Source organism: Fulmarus glacialis, unplaced genomic scaffold (assembly GCF_000690835.1).
Source record: "Fulmarus glacialis isolate BGI_N327 unplaced genomic scaffold, ASM69083v1 scaffold142, whole genome shotgun sequence".
NCBI lineage: Eukaryota > Metazoa > Chordata > Aves > Procellariiformes > Procellariidae > Fulmarus > Fulmarus glacialis.
In genome coordinates, this window is record NW_009196942.1 from 54933 (window position 1) to 78497 (window position 23565).

At 35.2% G+C, this 23565-nt stretch overlaps 1 protein-coding gene across 1 annotated transcript in view; it reads right to left on the reverse strand.

The window, feature by feature from the left end:
* Window positions 1–23565, reverse strand: part of LOC104072776 (probable C-mannosyltransferase DPY19L1) — a gene marked incomplete at its 5' end in the record, with an annotated part of 48456 nt that overhangs the window by 14961 nt on the left and 9930 nt on the right. Inside the window, 10 exons of the mRNA XM_009572347.1 lie at window positions 513–614; window positions 1390–1470; window positions 4453–4512; window positions 6026–6112; window positions 8110–8187; window positions 9454–9553; window positions 11691–11782; window positions 15393–15450; window positions 19443–19536; window positions 21214–21334. Coding sequence (XP_009570642.1) covers window positions 513–614; window positions 1390–1470; window positions 4453–4512; window positions 6026–6112; window positions 8110–8187; window positions 9454–9553; window positions 11691–11782; window positions 15393–15450; window positions 19443–19536; window positions 21214–21334 — 873 coding nt within the window. The remainder of the gene's footprint in view (window positions 1–512; window positions 615–1389; window positions 1471–4452; window positions 4513–6025; window positions 6113–8109; window positions 8188–9453; window positions 9554–11690; window positions 11783–15392; window positions 15451–19442; window positions 19537–21213; window positions 21335–23565) is intronic.

Genomic DNA, 23565 nt, shown 5'->3' on the forward strand with positions numbered 1-23565 from the left:
AGACTAAAAGTAGATTGTATCTCATTTGAATTTGAGTACTATGGGTTGAGTAACCTATAAACATTCTAAATACATATCTACTGATGAACTAAGGAAGTCTACTAACATCACATTAAGAAGCTTCCATGCTCTTCTGTAGTCTGAATCTACCACACAAGACCTTTGCAGCTCTCAGTACGTTTTCCATGTACTCAAAACCAGTTACTGACAGCCACATAAAATCTTAAGTTTGCAGAACTGTAACCTTTCATTTATCCCTGAGCAAGCACTTCTTACATTAAAGTAAGCACATCTTTAGATCCAAAACCAAAACACTGTTTTGTTTTTAGTTCATTTAAAAGCAATAAAAACAGTTAAATTTAGCTTAAGTGCATTAATGTCTCTAAATTCACGAGTAAGCACTTAAACTTACGACAGCAGTAGGAGGTTATGGCTCTCAGATGTTTTAAATTATAAATTAAGATAAAACAAAAAGTTCCCTCTTTCATAATCATCTATTTTGATCAAATTACCTCTTTTTCCATGAAGTCAAACTCTGCAGCACAGGTATACATTAATGTATCAAAATCCTTGTAGCCAATAAATTTAGATTTTAATATATTTCCTATATGAGCCTGGTAGGATATGCAGGAAAAAAAAAGCTGTAGTAAGCAAAAACCGTCCTATTTTCCACAACAAAGTAGTTTAAATGTATATGAGAAATATTTTTAATTAGAACAGAAGTTTATACCATTTACAATATAGTTATAAGAGCACCAAAAATATATTTCCGGTATATTAAATGACATCTTTGAGTGTTACACAGATTGGACTGTGTTAAATAAAAAGCAGAAAGCAGCAGAAAAAGGGTGTTACCATTTCAACTGGGTTCAACAAGAGTATAGTTTTGCATACTCCTATTTTAAGATACGAGCTTCCCATATTTTGTCCCTTGATGCACATCTGCAGATAGGTTTTTAACGGTAGAATCTGACAATAAAGGGGCTAAAGTGAAGCGAGGAGTCCTAGTTACAACAAGCATTTCAAAACTGTCTTAAAAATTAGCTTCAGAGTAAGGTGAACTACGAAATTGAATAAATAAAGAAAAGATGTAGGTAGAAGATATCCAAAATAAGCAAAGCTCTATAAATCCACATTTAAAAACAAACACACAGAGCATTTATTAACTCAATAGTAAAAACATTTGTCATTTCACCAACTTTGGTAATAACACCTCAAAGTGATAATACATAATGAATGAGAAAGCAAATATGCAATCCCTCTCCCACTTCTGCAAAACAAATCTTGGAATTTCAGGAAAGTATATCAGTAAGATGCCAAAATCAAAATATTAAGAACTAAAAAAACTTTTGAAAGACACCAACCAGATACTCAGATAAGAGAACTTACATCATCAGCTATTCCAAAAGCTAAAGAATTTAGGTATTTCAAGGTGACTGTCCCAAATAACCAGGCACATCCTTCAATGACCTTAAAAAAAAAAATATATATTCAGAATGAAATAAACAGAAAAGCAACGAAGCTGGTGAAGGGTCTAGAGTACAGGTCTTATGAGGAGCGGCTGAGGGAACTGGGACTGGAGAGAAGGAGGCTCTGGGGAGACCTCCTTGCTCTCGACAACTACCTGAAAGGAGGCTGGAGCAAGGTGGGTGTTGGTCTCTTCTCCCAAGTAAGAAGTGATAGGGCAAGAGGAAATGGCCTCAAGTTGCACCAGGGAAAGTTTAAATTGGAGATTAGGAAGAATTTCTTCACCGAAAGGGTTGTCAAGCATTGGAACAGGCTGCCCAGGGAAGTGCTTGAGTCACCATCCCTGGAGGCATTTACAAGACCTGTAGATGTGGTGCTTAGGGACATGGTTTAGTTGTGGACTTGGCAGTGTTAGGTTAACTGTTGGACTGATGATCTGAAAGGTCTTTTCCAACCTAAATGATTCTATGTCTCAATAAACTTTTAAAGAAAGCTTTTCTTTTTTAAAAAGCTTACTAAATTTAGCTACTAGTTACAAACTCTTCTATGTTATCACCAATAAGTACAGTAATTTCTAACAAATTACACTTCCTAAACTTCAGTACACTAGGATGTTTTAAGGTTTTTTGTATTTTCTATTACAGCTGAAATAATTTTGTGCAATTGATTTATACTACAGCTGTACCGCTGCATGTGACATTGTAGCAGAGGAGGTACCACAGTTAACTTTGAACAGGAGCAGCCTAACTGTCGATTCCATCTGTTTTGCATACACCAGTGTGCAGTAATTATTTCCCAGCAATAGCCTCTCCATATTATCAGGTTGTACTACTCTGCTAATTCAAATCTTTGGAGGAATTTGCTGATTTATAGTACCTTTTCAAAATAATCTCAAGTTAGAACTTGAAGGAAATACAAAGAAAGTATGTACAATTATTACTTCTAGTTACATATCATGTTTACCCCTGTACCAGAAAGATTAAATTCCTGGCAATCTGGCTTAATCTAGCTAATTCTTTATAAAACCGGATCAAATGAATAGGACAACCTGGTTCAGTATCTTGTATCTGGGACCAGCAGTAGATGCTTTCAGAGAGAATATAACAACAAAATACAAACTGATCTTTACCCTAATGTAACCAGGGTTTTTATGTGACGATGGGTTGCATTCAACCACCCCATTTAATAGCTGCAAATGAACCTAAATACCTAGGAGGTACCTAATCCTTTTCTGAATGCCTCTATCTTTGTTGCTTCCACAGTATCCTTCTTCTCTCTTACAAGCTTATTGCTGCTAGCATAAGGGCACTAAACAAACTATAATTATATCCTACTTCTATTCACTGGCTTTGTCATATTTACCTTTATTTTACAAGATGTAGAATTCTAACCTATTTTAAAATCTCAGCTATTCAGCAATTCTACATTAATAATTATCTTCATACTCTCTCTACTTAAATTTGATGGCAGTGCCTTTTGGGGGAAGGCATTCTATCTTTTTTTTTTTTTTAAAGTAAGACATATTGACTGAGACTGCTTGCAATATTTAGGATGCTAAGTATGAGTTGACAAAATAAAAAAATATTTTCTGCTTTCTCTGCAGTTCCTTCTCCATGACTTCCATCATGTATCTTCCTTTTTGACGCCTGCTCAGTAATGAATCAATGTGTTCAGAGAACTTTTCATAAGAATTCCAAGATTTCTCTGCTGAGTGGCAAGAACTTATTTAAATTACTTTATATACATACTTAGGGTGGTGGTGGTAGTCTTCTTTTGAAAACTTACCATTTAATCCCACCCTTTGTTTCTTACCTTCTAACATTCACACCTTATCCCATAGAGCTTATTTGCTTTTATAGTTCCAGTTAGGTATCTTCCCCAAAAGGTTTCTGAAATTCAAGTGCATTGCATTCACCCACACACCCTTATCTACATCCTTCAAAGAAGTCAAATACATTTGCCAGACATTATTTCCTTTCACAGAGGCTGTATTGGACCTATCTCATTATATTGCTGTACATATAGCCTTAAAAACTTAAAAACTGTTCAAGTTCTTATTCTTTTACAAAAGTTAGACTTATTGGTCTGCAGATCCACACATGTTTGGATGTCCTTTTTAAAAACTGACATGAGATTTGCCTACACTCCCATTTCCCCTGGTACCACAGCTAACCACATTAGCAGGTTATACGAGCACTGCAGTTTGTTATAAGTATTTTTTTTTTAATTCCCTTATATTCTAATTCCCTGATAATAACTGTATGAATTCCATCCAGTTTTGCTACCAGGTTACCCTTCATTTAACAAGAATGCCCATCTTAAGCCAGATACAGTCTCAGTAGGCTCCTATTTTTACAAGTTATGTCTTAAGCAGCAAGTTGCTTCTCATGTTTTCTACAGTGCTATATTTTATTTGTCATAGTTTTGGGGGCGTCCTCCATGTTTGGACATGACTTCTACTGCCCTCAAACCCCACCCGCACACCCTACAGTGTTTTACTCCGACTTTCTTCCTTTACTTAGTTATGTAATTACAAGCTGCTTGCTGTTGTTATAAAAATATCTTAAAAAAATATATGGGACACATTTTAGTGAGTATCTAATTCAATATCTTAATCTCCATTTCTGCAACCACTGTTAGCCTTTGACTTGCCTTTTCTAAATTGTCCTTTACTTTGAAGAGATTTTCATACAGGTCCTAGGTTTTTGTAAACATGTTTAAGTTGGTAATTTAAAACTAAATGTGTTGCCATTTCAAGGCTATTTCAATTTTCTGATATAAATGTATGTTTATGCCCCTTTTCTTCCTTCAGTAATTTAAGATTAATTTCTGGGAATATGGACAATTTACTTAAAGAGAATAGTTCAGCTATATTTCTTGATTTTCGACTATTAGAAAATAAACCAGAAGTTATTTCTGTATTTCATTAAAAGAAAATAAAGTCATAGTTCTTTTCTGAAATTCAAAATGTATTAAATTCCTTACCCATAGATAGACTTCTCTTCTGCTGCTTTTCAAGACTTTTGGACTCAATTCAAGAATTCCCTAATAAAAAAAACGAACGTACATTTTTTAGGTAACATATAGTAACAATAAGATATTCCAGTACCCTGGATGAAGGGTTTTTTTGTTTTTGTAAGCGCCTATTGCACCTCACAGCTATTTATTAAAAAATCCTCCATAATTAATACAACCTGAAATATGAATTAATATCTAATATTGTGATCTCACCCTGCATTGGCAAAGCATGCCAACACAAAAACTCTTACTGCAGTTTATATTCAATTAATGGAAGAGTACTCTTCTCCTTAACAAGTAAGATTCTGTATTATACAGCTCTAAGGTTCTTTAAATCAAAGCCAATGGGAAACTGAATTATGTCTGCTTCCACGAATGACAAGAGACATCTGAAGCAATAAATAAATTACTGGCAGCATAATACAAACAATTTTCAAACAAGGCAACAGAATATGGGGGGTGGGAGGAGTTACTGGTATTTTTCTGTTTCACATTATGTTCCTCATTTTATGACACAAGGAAGACTCACTTTAAGCTAATCTGATGAACAATGTAATTAAGAAAAAATGAGAATGAACTTGAAAGCTTTCAGAAACCCAGTTCATATGTGACACTCTAAGCACCCAAATAACAGACAAACAATAAATATTTTTTCCAAAGCAAAAAATAGGCAAGAAACTCAATGTACCTGTACTTAGTATAAAATTACAGAAGCTGCGACAAGAAACTAGAGTGGGTTTATAACAAGCAAACTATACTACAGCAAATACCAGTAGCCAAGACGGCTTATTCTCAGCAGAAGTGAGAAATTACCACTCTTGTTGATGGACAAAATATAAACAAACAAACAAAAAAATCACTGAGCTCACCCTAAGCTTCTAGGAAAGGCAAAAAGAATCAGAAATGGAGATGATATGTAGTATGCTAAACTAGATCTGTTCACACAGTCTTATCTCCTATTTCCTATGTACATAAATCCCTTAAAAGAAACTATATGAAACTGACAGAGGTTGGGGGTTGGTTCTCCTATTTAAGGAAAAATTAAGATAGTGAATGATGAGATGATGAGTCTTCAGTGAGTAATTTCACTAACATGTTAGCATGACTCAGCAGTTTCAAATAGTCTTAAACCATTGTTATATATGTTTTAGTCACTTGTTCTGCATTTGCAGTTTCACAATCAATAAAGAAGCATTTAAAACAAACTCCTCCTTGCTCATGTTCTTGTTTTACAATTATTCTGGTCAAAAATACATATGTGGTAAATTTTATATTTTTATAAAAAGGAGAGAGCTATAAAAAGAAGAGAACTGAGCCTTAACTGAATTTCTCTTATGAAGAGGTCTTGGTGTAAACCCATGATTTTTAAAATTAGTATTTACCCATTTTCCAAATATCTTTAAGGTCTAATTCTGTTTGTCATGTGAAAGATTTCTCAACTATCTGGTGATGCGGCAGTTTCACATTTTACATCAATACATACATAACAGTACAGCATTAGTCTTAGCATGTCATATGATTTTCTTCTTAAACAACTTACCCAGATAACTACTAAAGATGCAGCATAATATGATGTCAATAACATTGAATTGCCAAACATCAGAATAAAACATACTAAAAGAGATACCTGAAAGAAGAAAATAAAAATAATTAAATTTAAAACAGAAAAGGTAAGAATTGCCCAAGTATAGAAATCACCTTGTATGAACAGCTTTAAATTTAAAGACACCTACTTCACAGCAAGTGCAAGCTTGATACTCAGGTTACAGAATTGTTCTGAAAACACTGATTATAAGGACTTAATGGTGATAGGTAGCCAAGTGTAGTTTATTATGTTAATTTATATTTTAAAAGTCCTTATAGACAAAAAGATCTGATCATAGGGCTAACTCATCTTACGTGATATACCAGCTATATTTTTGAAGTTATTCTTAACATATTCATTTTTTTCAAATTTTTGTATTATTTCTCCATCCTGTTTGTTATCTTTCAGAATTCTGGACAAACATAAAAATGTTGAATAAGATGTTTGTTGTCTTCTTTCTTCCAAACCGAGAAGCATACATTTAAAACATAATCATCACCAAAGTCAAGGAAGCAGAACCCTGACTATTTGATCATACGCAGTTAACTATATGAGGTTGAAAGTCAAGGCTGAAATACAACTTTTATGCAGCATCCTGATCTCCTACTGTGCTTTCTTTTTAATAGAAAATGTAATTCAGCTTGCTTTCTAACTTGGAGAGCAAAATCAATGATCAACCTCTGTCTTCTTCTACACACAGGAATAAGGAAAAATAATGTAGTTAGTTATAAAATATACAGACTTTTGTACTCCCCCCTCACATAGTTTTCCACAGAAAAGTGGCGGGGAGCAAAAATTGAAAACACCACAAAACAAAGACTGGCAATTTACTCAGCCTTATTAAGCTTTCTCGGTAATATAACATGATTGTTTATCTATCTGAAAATAGGCTTTTTATGACACTTTGGCATCAAAATTATGATATAGCTATTGACATAAGCCAAAAGGTTTAAGTATTTCATCCCGCTTCTGTAAAAAATTACTAAACCAAGATGCTTATTTGCAAATTTTCCTGGTAAATCTGACCAGGAACAAGCATTTGGCGTCCCAGGTTTATTCCAAAAATTAGTTGCATAGAAATTAGTCACATAGAACTTACTACTGTCTTTAATTTATCATTTACAGTATTTCAAAATATGTTTGAAAACATATGAAATACAATTTAGCTCAAAGCTTCTTTCCTGTGGCAAACATTCTCTGTGCCCGCTAAATTTGCATAGCACAATTTTAGCAAAAATATATTTTTAAAGATAGCCATATTTCTTCAAAAAAGTTGCTTACATCTTGCTGTATATTTAAAGCTGTCATCTCGCTTCAAAAAGCAAAACTTCTGGTAGCAAAACTTGATCATTATCTTAACTTTAAAAATGAAAATCAGATACATTATGCAGAAACTTACATGCCTTTTATTTATCATCTCCTTCTTTTGTTGACTTTCTCACCCATTTTTGAAAAAATAGTTTTTCCTCAGACTTTCTTTGTCCTGCTTTCTAAATATCTCCCCAAATAGTTCAACCACAACATCTTTGCATGGTCAAGACTACAGAAGTCTTCAAAAACGTATTTTAGCTGGGGTTCTTCTCCTTCAGTAATAAAGACTTACTAACAGTAAGTTTTGACTTACTAACATCTCATTTTTTTGTTTCTACTAACCTATGGCATGAGATGAATGCTGCCTTTTCAACTTCTTATTGCTCACGCTCTATTACTTGGTATGTTTTCTAATCTGTTGTTCGAAACAGTACCTTCAAGTCCATGGAATGATTAGAGACAGAAAGGAGAGGCCAGTATTTCTACAAATCTTTTGGGATAATAATTTTTCTAGACTTCAAAAATTCCTGTGCGCCAGAGGGATCCTAGTTTCTGACATTGTGATATAAATATACATAAGATCAAATATTCAAATCCAGGCCCCTCCATCCCTTATTATTGCATCTTTTCAAGCACCTTGAAACTAAGGAAAACACTTCAGACAAATGGCCTCTTTTGATGCTCTGACCTGTTTTAGGGGATTTAAATTTAAAAAAAAAAAGTATTACCATATGAGCAGAGAGTATCTTCTGTAATTTGCAGGAGTCAATATAACCCATAATACACACAGCAAATAATGAAGCTATCTAGAATCAAAAGTGAAAGATAAGTTTAAACAATTTGCAGTAGTGTACTCTTTCTAGCAGAACACACACTCATACAAAAAAGTGATTATTCAAACAATCAAACTAACTTTTATTGCTACTTTTTTGCTAAGTAAATACTTAGACATTTCTTAATGGTTTATTTCAAAAAACCTGTTGTGGTGCTCTGAATAACAATTATCAAATTCATGTGAATATTTAAGTATTCAGCTTTACAAAAATGCAAGTCATCAAAACACAGCACTAACTCATCATCTTTCACCCTTAGATTTAAAAAAAACCAAAACAAATCATTCATTAACATTATTTAACCTTAACTTTTCAGCAAAGTATGGGAACATCCATTATTTGCTGCTGAGGAAAATGAGATTCATTGATTAGGCAGCTTGCTAAAAGTCACATGGGAAATTAATGAAATTATGAATTGAACTTGTAATTTCAAATTTCAGGCCCAGCATCTTAAACAGGTTACAGCGATGAGTTTCCAACAACATTTTACAGAATTTAACGGCTTCCTCTTCTGCAGTTAGGAAATTTGCATACCACAGCATATATTGATTGTTCAAAACTATCAACTCAAACCAAGCAACATCTGCTTCAAGTAGGACAGACAAGTCAAAAGGTATGGGGACATAGATGGATTTCAACCAACAGGCTACATTTCAGTCAATTTAAACACTAAGAAAGTGTGCTGTATGACAGTATCCTATTGCTCACATTAGCATTTACTGTATTTCAACACTAGCTAAAGTTACCTCAACTGTCCAAACTCTCAGACAGTAAGATTATGCCACTACTCACAGGCTCATCAAAATTAAATAGCAAATCATGCAAAATCATGCCAGATATTACATGCCATGCAAACATTGCTCCATTTAAAAATTTTGAATAGCCTAAAGAGATGCAAGATCTATGCCTTTTTTATTTTTATACTTCAATATACAAAGTTTTTTCTTGTTCTGCACTTGTTCTAAGGTACTGATCTGAGGCTGAAAGCTGCTTTTAAGAGAAAAATAAATTTCTTAGTCCTGGAAACAGAAGACTGAGTGGTGTAAACAGTCAACTCTTAAACTTAAGACTAGAAAAATACTGATGTGATAAATGGTGTGAATCTTCCCTGAGAGCAAGAGTGAAATCTGGCTAAAAGTAAAGCATTGGTATAGTATTGAACTCAATGGCTATCTATACAAAGCAGTCAATTTGCCTAGATAAGACAAAGAGGTTATTTAGAGGTGAATATGGTCTTACCTGTGTTAGAAGAACAAACTGAGCAAACTGCCAGGGAAGCATGAAAAAGATATTAGAAACACACAGTGCAATCAAGCTTCCTGTATTAATATTCGGAATCCTTGGGAAAAAGAGACAGAATAGACATCAGTAAAGTAAAATTACACAGGTATTTGCATATTATTGAAAAGTACAATAAAGAAAGCAATAAAAACAAAGTGACCTTGGAAGTTAGCTAGCAATACTGATAAACTACAAATAACACTACTCAAGTAAATTTAATATTCATTTTCCATCAGTTTCCAAAAACAATAGTTCTGATGCTTAATGTTCCTTAACTATTTGATGAGTCACTCATTACCAAACAAGTCTTTTCCTGGCAGCGTGTAATATAGCAGGCCAACCTACATCACTTGCAGTGGTCCACCTTCTTGTAACAACTCTAAAGTCAGGTCACAGCCATTTTCATTTCAGCTGGGATCACAACTATTCTCAGAACAGTCTGCATTTGAAAGTGATTTAAATCCTCTCTCTCACATTTTTTCCATATTTACTTTCTGCAACTTTCTGCCAGCAATCCTGAGTGAGGTTTCAGAGCAGGAGACAATGACAAATAAATGAAACTCATCTTTTAACTGGAAACAGCCCATTCTCTGCGTCCTACTATAAGTCTTATTTATTTAATCCTGTGTTAGTTCTGAGTTCACTTCAGAAACATGTCATGTTTCAAATGTCACTAAGTGGCCTCCAACAGATGAAGACAACATAAATATTCTGCTGTAAAACCCAAATCCAACAGATTACCAAATTCTGTAAAATTTTCTTCAGCTTCTTTTACAAAGCCTGAAGATTAACTTCTATTGGAAGTCATGCTGAGCATGAGTCTAACGTATTAAGTAATACATTGTGATACAAATGTGATACAAGTGATACAACTAATGGAGAATTTAAGTTCTAGTCTATTTCAAAGATAGTTCCTGTATTTCATTGGAATACTCCTATACATAAAACAGAGCTGCTCTTGAAGCTGGAATTACAACTGAGAAACAGAAAGTTAAAATGTGTATCTCCTTTTTGGAACCTCACTCTCAAATGCTTAGATTAAATACCTACTTCTCATCAGTAAGCAAGCCTAGGTACTATTTTATGTACCAAGATTTGAAGAACAGGAGTGAATCTATCTAATAAAGAAGTGTCATAATTATAGGTACAGAATATATGCGCTCTGATCATCCTAACTTAAAGTGTAACTTCCTCGGTTTTTTTGTTTGACCTCACAATTTAGCATGAAGTGAACAGGTGTCTTTCTAATATGAAATCTAGCAATCACTCTACAAACTATTCCTCAAAATATTTTTCTGGAAAGCATGTATCTTTTCCTCGCCTAAAAACCACAAGTTAGTGATAGACGAGCACAAAATATTTTTTGTTTAATCATCAATAACTACAAATCAGTATGGCCTAATAAAGGAAAATCTGGGGTTACAAGTACCAAGTTCAGCTAAATCATAAATACACTGCAAACCTGATGTGATGGAGTTGGTGGAAAAGCCCTCAAATATTAACGATCACGCTTAGTTTTCAAAACAGGGGCAAGACACTAACACAATCATGCCACAAGCCAGAAACAACCGCTGGGCTAATAAACTCAAGAAAAAAAAAATTAGATTGTTCTAAATCATTGAACTAGTTAATTAGACTAGTTCATTAGTCATAGAAAACTGCAAGAACATACTAGCTTATGGGTGCCTATAGCATCCTCCATTGCATCGCATACGCTTATTCTAAGTGCAACCAACATACCACTCTCCAAGAGGGACAAAACCAATTGATGGAGTATCAGCTTGCTTCTCATGGGAAGGAAGTGACATCAACCAAAAATTCTGATTTTTAGTTTAGATACGTATTTGCCAACACAGTAATTCTGATTTTTATTTTAATCATGCCTTCAAGTTGCAAAGTTTTTCCTTTTAATAAGTGAGTAATATGACTGCAGTTCTACTGGTGCAGCGTCTGCAATGTAACAGCCACAGGAAAGTTTCTATGTTAATGATATCACTGCTACAGCATACAGAGGCACTTCAGTATTTAAATAAACGCATTTAAAAAAATGTCACAGGAAAGTTTCTATGTTAATGACATCACTGCTACAGCATACAGAGGCACTTTAGTATTTAAATAAACGCATTTAAAAAAATGTCCTGTGACATTCAATTTTTTCAATCATTGTAAAGAGCTCAGTATAAATTGAGAGGTACCTGAGAATATAGGTCAAAAGCAACATCTGAAGCACAAGGAATGGGTATGAGAAACTTTCACGAAGAGGTGGAGTCCACATGACACGGGTGCACTAAAAATAAGAACTGGGTTAGCTGATAACATTTGCTGCTACATTTTCATAAAACAACGCATTTGTATTTCAAAATGAATGACCACAGATACTTCAATAAAGCAAAAAACAAGCTACATGAGATTTTACTCACAAACTTAAAAAAAACAAGCCAGGAAGCAGAAAAGAGAAGGTAAAAAGGAAGCAGCTTCCAGACATGAGGTCTATGATGCACTGTTTAATTAAAATAGATCACTGCTTTTCCAAAATTAAACGTGGCAGCAAGAGAACACCCAAGAAAAAAGCCCGGACAGCAGCTGCTTGTCCCTGCTTCTGCTGAAATTAACAACTCATTCAGGTAACTAAAACCATTCTCAAATTCAGGCAGCAACTTGTCACACTTAGAGAAAGTGTGTGGGGAGAGGATCTGAAGGATAGACCAACATATTCTTCATTATGCTCGAGTTCTCTAGGTTATAAACATTTCACATTTCTACTAGCAACAGCACATGAAATATAAAATCCGAAGCTGACCTCCAAAACAGGGCAGTAGAATTGAACACATGAAATTAAGCTCTTACAGAGCTTATACTAACTTATATACTTCACTCTTTAACCTAATAAAGCAAAGCATAATACATGAAGTCAACTGAATAGCTTTTCCATTAATTTCTTGGGCTTCATGAGAAATGGCTCAGCCACAACGATCATCTCCAATGTTTATATTCAACTCTTTATAAAGTGCTTGCAGATGGCACTGACCATCAAAAAAATAATTACAACTTCACAGGGCAACTTTGACATACAAAGAAAGAGGTTCAAAATGGCTATCAATAGATTTGCACTAAAAATTGGAAGTAGGTTCTTTACAACTACAGGACAAAAACGTAGTTCATCTTGATATGGACTATAATGAATCTATGAAAGCTTATAGGATGTTGACGCCAGGATGTTCCTTCTCCTTCACCTCCTATAATCTTAAAACCATTTTTTAAAATACTGTTTTACCAAAGAAGTCACTAGAATCAACATTATACAGTTCCTTGCTTATTGTCTTGCTATTTCACAAATACGTTAAATTAATAGTGTAAAATAAATGTGTAGAAATAGTGTAAAATAAATGCAAAGTACAGAAGCCCATCACATTAATCAAACACAGTCCTTGCTGTCTAAAAGCACTCTCTGTAAAAGCTCCACCCTGATTACAATTAAAATAAACCTTTCATAAATATATATATACACACTAATGTGTTGTCTTCAGCTGACTGCACAGATGTGATTAGTTGAAATTATTTTTTTTAGCAATAAATATAATCATGATTATTCTAAAGCAGTGTAGTCTTTTTGATCATTTTTCAAGATTACAGCAACATTTGATTTACTAAATCTTTTGATACTGGAGGAGATAAAGAAATGAAAGAAATGATGAGCATATACAACCATAAAAAGAAAGCGTTATCTTAAAATGGATTGACTAATGTAGCCCATGCTATTTTTCTATATTCGGAATGTAATACTAAACTCAATCATACGTGGATGATTTATCAAGCCTGTAAACTAACTTTGCTGCAGGTATAAATACATCAGTTCTGCCTAAGCTTGAAATCATTAAAACACAGTAACACAAGCACAGCACAAATAAAAACATACTGCCTTAGGATCATCAGCTCAACGCCAGAAGGCTAACCACTTTTACACAGCATTAGATCTGAGCTACCAAGACTTGCAGATGAGGCTTACCCATGTAGTTCAGTCCTATCCTTCCAGAAAAGGAAAGCAAATTTTTAGCAACTGGTTTAGCTCCCCGGTCCGTACTGTTGAACAACATGCCAGATAATTTCCACAGAATCAGAGGCATATGGAAGAGTTAAATAGTTTTTTATACACACACGTGCACATGCACATCCACTGCATGTGATTCAACAGTACACACAGTGAAGCTAGACCACCTACATACATATAACTACATATATAACTTACATGTATAACCATAACTCTACATACACAACAATATCAAACAACTCTGAGTTATTTCATCAGGTACAGTACAAATGCAACGAGCCAGCTAGGATCTAACACTGCACCTCTGCAAGTAAGTCCTATTGCTCTCCAGAAATCCATACAGTTGAGCCTGAATGGGGGTCACCCTACTTAAGCTCCACCTAAGCCCAGACTATGTCTGTGTAGAGCTATCCAGACCTCATTTCATGCCATTCTCCAAAATACATTATCTGTGTTTTTACCCCCAAATCAAGTCATCCACAGAGACAGATGAGCTCTCCTAAAGAGTCTCCTATGGATAGAAGAACTGCCTGTGCCATAGTGAAATAAATGCTTCTTTTCATTATTGCTACCACTATCTTTGAAGTTTTCAGCTTGTTCCTTTCTGAAGTTACACTTTATCACCTTCACAGACTTGGCAAAACAGTGCGTAGTCTATCAGTATTTCCTAGCAAAGGATAAAATATTCACCTCACTTCAGAATGCCATTACGAAGAATGGAAACCCATACAAAACTTTGTATTTACCCTCTTATAGCACCAAAAAAAAGTTTAGAAACTCTGTAATGTTTACCTGGTCTGGACCAGGCAGTTACCATCCATGGGCAAAAATTCTTCATGGAGGATATTTAGCGAAAAACGTTTCAAATGAAACTTAAAAATAAAATAGCTATTTCATCACAGAGATTTTTGTTTTACAGGAAAACTGTCAAAGCTCACTATGAGTAGAAACATCTTTGATTCTATTATGTGCAACTACATATTCTTACTACTCAGTCTTCTACCAAGTTCAGCTCAGTAAAATAAGAAAACAAAACACAATTCTAACCCGTAACAAAATCACAAGGGAGCTAGTTTCCATATAGAAAATCTTCACAGTACAGCTGCATTTTAAGTAAAATTAGAAAAATATTTATACAAATTTATATACGTAAAATGAACATTAAAAAACCAGAAAACTGCCCAGGAGTATCAGAATAAAAGCCATGACTTTTCTTACAAAATATGAAACAATGACATGAACAGCATTAGCTGGGGACACAGAGAGATGTCTTAAGCAACAGTTTCTTCTTTTTTTTTTTTCCAATGCAGCTTACTAAAGAAGTTTAGCATAGGAATTCTCTATACACATACACAGTTTCTAAACTCTGTGTACCCTGGCTATAGTACATCAGTACTACAGAGGTTTCTTTGGGGTTGTGTGCGTGTGTGTGTATTCATGAATTTCCAGTAAAATACATAGCAATTTAAAGAAAACCTCCTCCATTTCTGACGCTTGTTCATATGGTACATCTAGCCCAGTTATATCTGGAATGGACACAAAACCAGAATATTTTGACGTTTTGAAACTTGAAGCCATTGTGCTACTAAGATTTCAGTCTCAGGACCACTTTACCATGTATTTCCTTTCTGAATTTTTTTTTTAAACATCTAAGGTGACACATTGGACTGTACTATACATTTTTGTGTCATAGGCTATTTTGCTTTCAATGATGTCTTACTCCCTTTAAATTAATCCCCTAATAGATAAGCAACACCATTATCTTCAATGAAATGAGAAATAGCTTAATGTTAAAAAAACCAAACAAACAAAAAACCAAAAAGGAGGGGGATAGGGGAGGGACACCTACCTCTCCATGGTTGAAAAAGAAACACATCACGGTAATGAGGCCTCCTAGACGGCTCCCACTGTGAAAAGAACATGAAAAAAAGGTACAATAGAATCTCACAATGGTCAATGCTGCTTGGAAAATGTGAAGCAGCACTCATGTACAGCTAAGTTTACTGACGGGGGAATGCTTTCAAGCATCAAGGGAAAGCAATCTACAGCGTACATACAATATTAAAATACTAGTTAGTCAGCTAATGTTTATTTCAGAGCAAACCACTCTTCATATACCAGCTCTTCTCTGCAGAACACAAATTTTAACGTAAACAACTTGAAAAACGGTTATTCCATTCCTCACAAACTTTCGTTGAGATCATTACATCTGGTGCTTCATCTGCTGTACCCAGAGCTTGGTCTTGAAAAGTGCCAATTTTTTTTTTTTTTTTTTTTAAAAGCACCAGGCAATATAAATGGAGTATTTCTTCCCTAAGATATTCAGCAGAAAACTTTAGAATTTGCATGCTCAATCACCCAACAGGGATCTTCGCAAATTTTGGTCTGAATCTAAGACTACGTTAGGGTAATCAAATCAAGGACGTTCAAAGAACATATTTAGAAATGAGTGCATGATGTGGTCAATGCAAGATACAATTTCTTATGTGAAATACTGTGATGTTAACATGAGAAAGTTTTTTAAGCCCTTGACTTTAGGATTTTTATATATTTCTAAACCAAATTCACCTGTTCAATAATTAGCACCAGGGAGTCAATACTAAAACCAAAGATATTACTCACATTTATCCCATCTCAAAAAAGCAATAGATAAGGTTCCTATTTGTTTGACTAGATTTGTAATTACTCATGTCCTGTGATATAAAGTAAAGAACATTTTTGTGCACACAAGTGCATTACTATTATGAATGACAGAATATAACATTTTTGCTACTAAACAAAATATCAGCCAGCTGTTAAGATTCTTTAAAAAAACCAAACAAACCTCAGATCCTCTCAGATCCTTCACCCATCACTAATATACAAGTCAAACAGAACAGTGAGTTCTGGGTACAACATCTGAGGATTAAAGATACCAACTGAGTGCTAAAACAATCTCCAGGAATTGTGCATTCTTGCACATAAAACTGAAACTTTCATTCCACAAATTCTAAAAGCATCAACACTGAAACCCAAAGAATGTGCTTAATATTAAAAAATGTTAGTCTTAGAAACAGAGCAAACTAAAAATTTGCAAAAAACCACCCAAAACCAGAACCAAAATTCAAGGTCTATGCAAAAGGTTAACACTGTGATAAAACCTTAAAGTCTAGAATATAAAGGTCTTAATTGTATTATAAATGCTTTAGAGCTATCAGCCTCTATAAGGGATCACTATTTTACCACATGAGAAAAGATTGGCAAATCCGTAGCACAGAATAGGGAAATGCACATTGCCAGTATCTTTTCCAGAAAAGGAAGTGAACAGAGCCTATTTCACAGAGGGTTGCGTATAGTGTTGAGCTAACAGTGCAATGATATCATGTAGGAGATACAGTAGTTAAGCCTTTCTATGCCAATATAAAAGATAAAGGATAACTCTTTCCACTGAAACTCCCATACCATACTACAATTGGTGAAGTACATGCCCATCAGTTGGAACCTACTTCCCCCATGTTTAATATAGAATAATCTAAATTTAATAAATAATTAGTAATTTTTAAAGAACTGCAGATGACCTGAACAGTTACACTTTGTCTGGTAGAGTCAGCTCTGGAATAATGAAAGAACTAGTCTTTTGACTTCCTGGGTACAATAAGCTGAAGCTTAAAGTCATCTGGAGAAACACTGTAATTCATTGTTGATTAACACGCAAGAAACAAAATACTGAAAAAATACTGTCAGAAGGAGATACAGGAAATTTACTGGTAGTTCCTCACGATGCAGTATTTGACAGTCAGCTTAAGCATTCTGTCCCTTGACTACAAGAATAGAGAGGCAGGGAAGGTTGAGGGGGAGGCAGAATCTTAAAATGGCATGAAGTACTTATCATCCAAATGCCATTCCTTTGTCCATAAAAAAACCCTAAAAAAATGGCATGAGTTCTCACCATATTGCTTCAGTTATCTTAACACAGAATGCTCCAGAACTTGAGACTAACTTGCATCATATAAGATTCCCAAGTGCATTTACATAACCAGAGACCATACACAGAGTTCTAGGGCAGGGACATACTATGTCTGCCAATCTTCTAACCTTGTGGGGAAATTGGTTAAGGGAGCTAAACAGCAAAAACTAGTCCTACAAAAGCAACTAGCTTTCTGCTAGCTTAACTCCTTGAACAAGCTCATTATAGAGTACAGGGAGCACAGATGTGAGAACACATGCTAGCTTGGAAAATAATGATAAGAAAGTGGTCTTCCACTATCCTATCACCCTCCATCACTAGTCAAAGTTGCAAAGAGACTAAAAGCAAATAAAGGCTGAAATATAAAGATTACACATTTTACGAACATATAGGGAGATCAAAAAAAACTTAGAAAAAACAATTATGTAAGCTTGAGGTGATTACTGCTATCAAATTCAGGAATGAAAAGATAGAGAAAATACTAGAGGATGGTTTCCCACCATCAAATGAGTGAGGCTATGAAAAAGCCTTTCAAAATGCACAGCAGAAACAAATCAGCTTTATGAAGGAGACTTATGCCAATTCATAAGATTACCTACTTCAGCATAGTAGAATTGCATTACTCCAGATTCAGTTCTTTTATTTTTCACACCTTATGGAAAAGCCTAAATATTCTGGCTTGCTTTGACTAAGAGGAACCTTGGAACAGCCACAATGGCTAAGCAGTCATCCAGATCTAGTATCCAACTATGAATATTCTTCAGAATAAATAAATAAATAAAATCAAAATCCTAATCGCAGGAAACTTCGTAGTTGCTTTATTTTTCATAACCCCAGATAACTAGTGGCTTACACCTTGAAAGAACTGCATTTATATTCTAGTCATCCTGACTACCTATGTTACAGATCATTTATATTAAAAACTGAATTACTATCAATACTTGATAGTTATTTATGTTCAACACAGCCCCCTGAAAGTACTCAGAAATTAAGACCTTACTGATTTTTCAATAACATAAATATATAAAATGTGGGTTTCCATACACCTCTCTTGAGAGAAAAATGACAAGTTAATGATACGGATATTCAAAGTTTATCTACTTCCTGAAAACATGAGACATTAATTTCCTATGTTAAGGAATACAAACATATATGCTTTACCCCCACTGTCAGCTCCTGCCCTGCACTGTTCTTTATTTGAACTACCAGCACATGCTTCAGAGAGAGCAGGAAGAGAACAGAAGACAGTGAAGCCAGGGAATGAGGGGGAAAAACAATCACATCTCTCAGACGAAAATGTAGCAGCCTTTTGCTTTTTTGCAAAACCGACAAATGAAAATAGAGGGAAACAGAAAAATATTTCCACTTCTGTTTTTCTGCTGAATGTTTTTATATGAAAGTGTATTACAGTTCCTGAAATTTAAGGACAGATACTGAAAACAGAAATTCATAGAAAAAGGGAAGTGTATACATGTCTCCAAAAGAATGCATTATCTTAAAAAATATTTTACCTTCTCAATTAAATTTAAATTGAAAGAAATGCAATATGACTTGAGGCAAAGCATTGTGAAACTCCAATCTTGGTTAAAAGTATACTGTCATTCAAACTTTGTTTAAAAATGAGTTACATTGATAATTTTAAGAGGACAAACCTGTCAAAAGCTGTTTAAAACCTGCATAGTATTTAGTTTTAACCACAACCCAGTGGTAGCAATGAATTTCACTTCACTGAAATTTTCCACAACTTTTTCCGGCATCATCATTTATTTTAAGCAACAAGCTTCTCTGTCCCAGTAATTTTTTTAGTGACAATGTACATGTAATAAAAAGCACAACTATTGCACAAACAAATAAGCAATATCCCATAAAGATATTCTAGCATTCACTTTTTCAAATTTAGTATAAAAACTGACAGCTAGTACCAACTAAATAGCTCAGTCTCAACCGCCTTACCTGAGGTATGTACCGTATATGAAGAACAGTGACATCATTAATCCATTCAAAAGAAAAATCACAGCAACATAAAAGGAAGCAGGGTCTCCCAACCCTAACAAACAAACAGTTAACACGTTGTCAAACATAGAAGAAAGATCATATTGCTTATAAACCACCATACAATCAGTATAATACAGCACACAGCATACTACCTTACTGTATCTACAGAAAGAGACAACAAAAAAGTTAATGTCACCAAGATTATTGTAGAGATTCAATCGGAAGACTACACTTCTGAGAAAAAAAAAAAAAAAGAGGAGGGGGGGACACAGCATTGGGGCAGTCAGCAACAGAACAAGCCAAGAGGGAAGCACTAACTGTAAAGAAAAAACCTGCAGTGTATAGAAGGCATAAGCATCACTAAGAACATTCTCTACAGACTACGTTTTGACTTCATAGAGCTTTTTAGAATAGGTTTGTACTCCCTATACTCTCACTTCCCATCTCTTGCAGGAGTAAATCCATCTTTAAAGATATCACACACAATGCTCTTTGCTTTCTTTGTTTCATTAGAAGCCAAGAGATTTTCCAATAATGCAAATCTTTCCGTTTATTCATTCACAAACACTTCTGCATTCACACTTCTGTTGTTATTCTCTTTCCCATTATTTCTTTAAAACCTCCTGGCTCTAATCATTTCAGCAGTACAGCATAAAAAGCCTTACTCATTATAGAGAACGTAGCAAAACTTCATAGTTTTGTGTGCAGAAATGATTATTCACCATTGCTGAAAATACAGCAAGACAGTTCTCTAAAGCAAGATGATGATATGCTCACCAAACGCGATAGTCTCAATAGTTGGTGTTTTTGTTGGTTTGGTTTTGTTTTTCCAAAAAACAGGAATGAAAAGTTATACATTTATTCACTGTTTATTGCTTCTGACAAAATTGGAGAAAGTGAATCATTCAAGCTCTGAAGAGAGTTCTTATAGCCTTTGTGCAAAGGAAAAATACTAGCTTGTCACCACACAAAGACATTTTAAATAAAATGAAACAACTTCACAGGCTACCATCTATGATTCAGCTTTAACTGACTGTAGAACATCTCAAAAGTGTTTCTCTGCAAGGTACTTTCATCGCATAATACTTACTTGACAAGCCAATACTTTAAACATGCAAAAAAACCCAAAAAAGTGGCAGCATCCAAGCTTTGGTATCAAAATCAAGGTGTAAGATTGCAATTCTTATGCTGAACAGTAGGTCACAAGAGGAAGAGGATTCTTCCCAGAAGAATCACTACACAAGATTTCTCCAAAAGGGAGCCTTGTGGTTACCTTTTTCCTCTTCCTCCCCACTCCTCAAGTTGTAGTTAGGGGAGGAAATACAGAGGGTAAGTTTTTGAAGTGTAGGAACTTGGAATGTATTGGGGATTCTACAGAAGCTACAAAAATGTAATACATGTACAGTGGCCTCCAATTACATTTAGGACATCTTATTCTTTATAACAGTCCAACATTACGAAGGCTCAGACTACAACTGTGAAGTTTTGAAGTGCAATATAATAATTCAACCTAGGTAGGAGGAGCTATCTAATAAGCAAAGCCCACATTCTCACCCCAGTGTATCTTTTTTTCATGCTTCTCACTTACGTTGTGAACCTGCCAAAAACACAGGCTTAGCCAAATGAAAGTATGGCAGTGATAAAGACACAGGAATACTTATTACTTCTGAAATATATAAAGCCACAATTATACGCTTCCAGGAAGAAACCAGAATAAAGTACAACTCACCCTCACAGCTTTCAACAGGACTAAGCCCTTTTCCTCTGTTTACAGTCCAACATGTCTTTGTCGGTACACCAAGGAAATCCATAATGGCAGTATATATGCGGTACCAGCTGGCGAGGACCACCTAGGTGGAAAACAGGATTTGAAGTTTCTGAAAAGGAACTTCGAGATTAGCTCAATGCCCAAGGTAACCTCTCATGACAACTGGCCCTCATCCAGGATTTTTTTTAAACTCAGAATTTATCTCAACTACTTAGCATTTTTGACCATAATTTCCTAAAGGCATCCAATATCGACCAAGTGTTCATTAACAGACTAAAATTATGTCTGCTTTAGAACAGAAATAACTTCATTCATCAAACTGAAATATTTGAAAAAATTATACATTTCAATATTGTCTAGAAGGTTCCCCATTTAACTATTTTTTTTTAATCAGATGTTAAAATCCCAGATTTTTTGACAGAGGACAGTTAGCCAAATTAAATCCATTAAAACCAATTAATTTTTTTTCCACCTGGACCAAATCTTTAGGGTTTTTACTCAGATAAACTTTGATAGGTTAAATTTAAGCATGCATTAGAAAGGGCTTCCAGATGCAATGTAAGACAGCATTTCCATTTTCCATGCAAAGGTCATAATGTTCTTATAACAACCAAATTAAATCTCAACACCTGACACAGAAAACATCAGTATTTTACACACAGAAAAATGACGACTCATCTCACAGTAAAGTCACTAGTTAACATTACCAAGCTATTCTGTCAGGATATAACTGACTTTATAGAGTTCATAAATGAGTAATGTGGCCATTCCAGTTGAGCTGCTTTGAAAGTTATAACCCAGGGGTTCCCGGACTTGAAAATATGTTTCACCACTGCAGTATTAGCTGTCACAGAAAACATGTACAAGAAGGATGATTCCCTCTTTTCTTTTCCCATACAATTAATAAAACTCTTTATGTCACTTATATCTTCAAGAAGGGCAAGAAGGAAACACAGGGAATTATACCTTGATCTCTGAGAATGTGGTGGAGCAAATCCTCCTGGAAACCACTTCCAAACATACTAAGGACAAAAAAGTGATTGGAAGCAGTCAGCATGGATTTACAAAGGGGAAATCACGCTTGCCCAACTTCATAACCTTCTGAGATGACTGTCTTGGTAGATGACAAGACAGCTTGGATGTTTTTTTTCATCTGGTGCCAATTCTGTTTACATCTTTATTAAGACTAGATGATGGCACAAGAGAACATCCTCAGCAAGTTTGCACATGATACAAAATTGGAAGGAGTTGTTGATGCTTGTGTTGCCATTCGGAGGGATCTCAACAGGCTAGAGAAATAGGCCAACAGGAATCGCACAAAAGGTAAATGCAAAGTCTTGCACCAGGGAGGAAGAACACCATGCACCAGTACAGACTGGAGCTGACCAGCTAGAAAGCAGTTTTGAAGAAAAGAACCTATGAGTCCTGGTGGACAAGTTGTGCTTGAGCCAGCGATAATAAGCTCTTGTTGCAAAGAAAGCCAAATGTATCCTTGGCTGTATGTCACCAGGACAAGGGAGGTGATCCTTCCTCTCTACTCAGCACTGCTAAGACCGTATCTCCAGTGCTCAGTCCAGTTCTGGGCTGCCCAAGACAAGAAGGACATAGCGTAAAGATGACTGAGACAGACTCTTTTCGCTTGACAAGACAAGAGACAAAGAGACAAATTGAAATACAGGGAATTCCACTTATGCATAGGAAAAAACTTTTACTTTGAGGGTGGTCAAACATTGGAACAGGTTGCCTAGAGGTAGAGATATTCAAAACAAAACCGGAGATGGCCCTGAGCAACCTGCTCTACTTCACCCTGCTTCGAGCAGAGTGTTGAGACTAGATGATCTTCAGACACCCCTTCCAATCTCAACTGTTCTGTGATTCTATAATTCATTAATTTTTAATACCAGGGCTCCAATCACCATGGCTCACTTCATCTGTGGCCTTTACAGTCTCACAATGTAAATCTTAAATATTTAAAATACAACTACATCTTTCTAGACCAAGACTCCCTGCCTCAATATTCTGTCCTGCAAAGTACACTATCCTGAATTCCTGAAGGCTTTCTGAACATCTCTGCCCTGGCACTTCTGACTGTCCTTGCGTGCATACGTGAACCAGACACTTGCCCCATTCTCCAGATAGGCAACAACAGGACTGAGGAACCAAATTCAAATCTTTCCTCATATCACCTGAATATGGTTCGTACCCTGCCAACAGAACGCATATGGCAGCTTAGAGACACCTGTCCAGCATATTTGCATCACCAGCCCTGATGCTGACATTACCCTAAGCACACAAAACATTCTTGCTGAACCG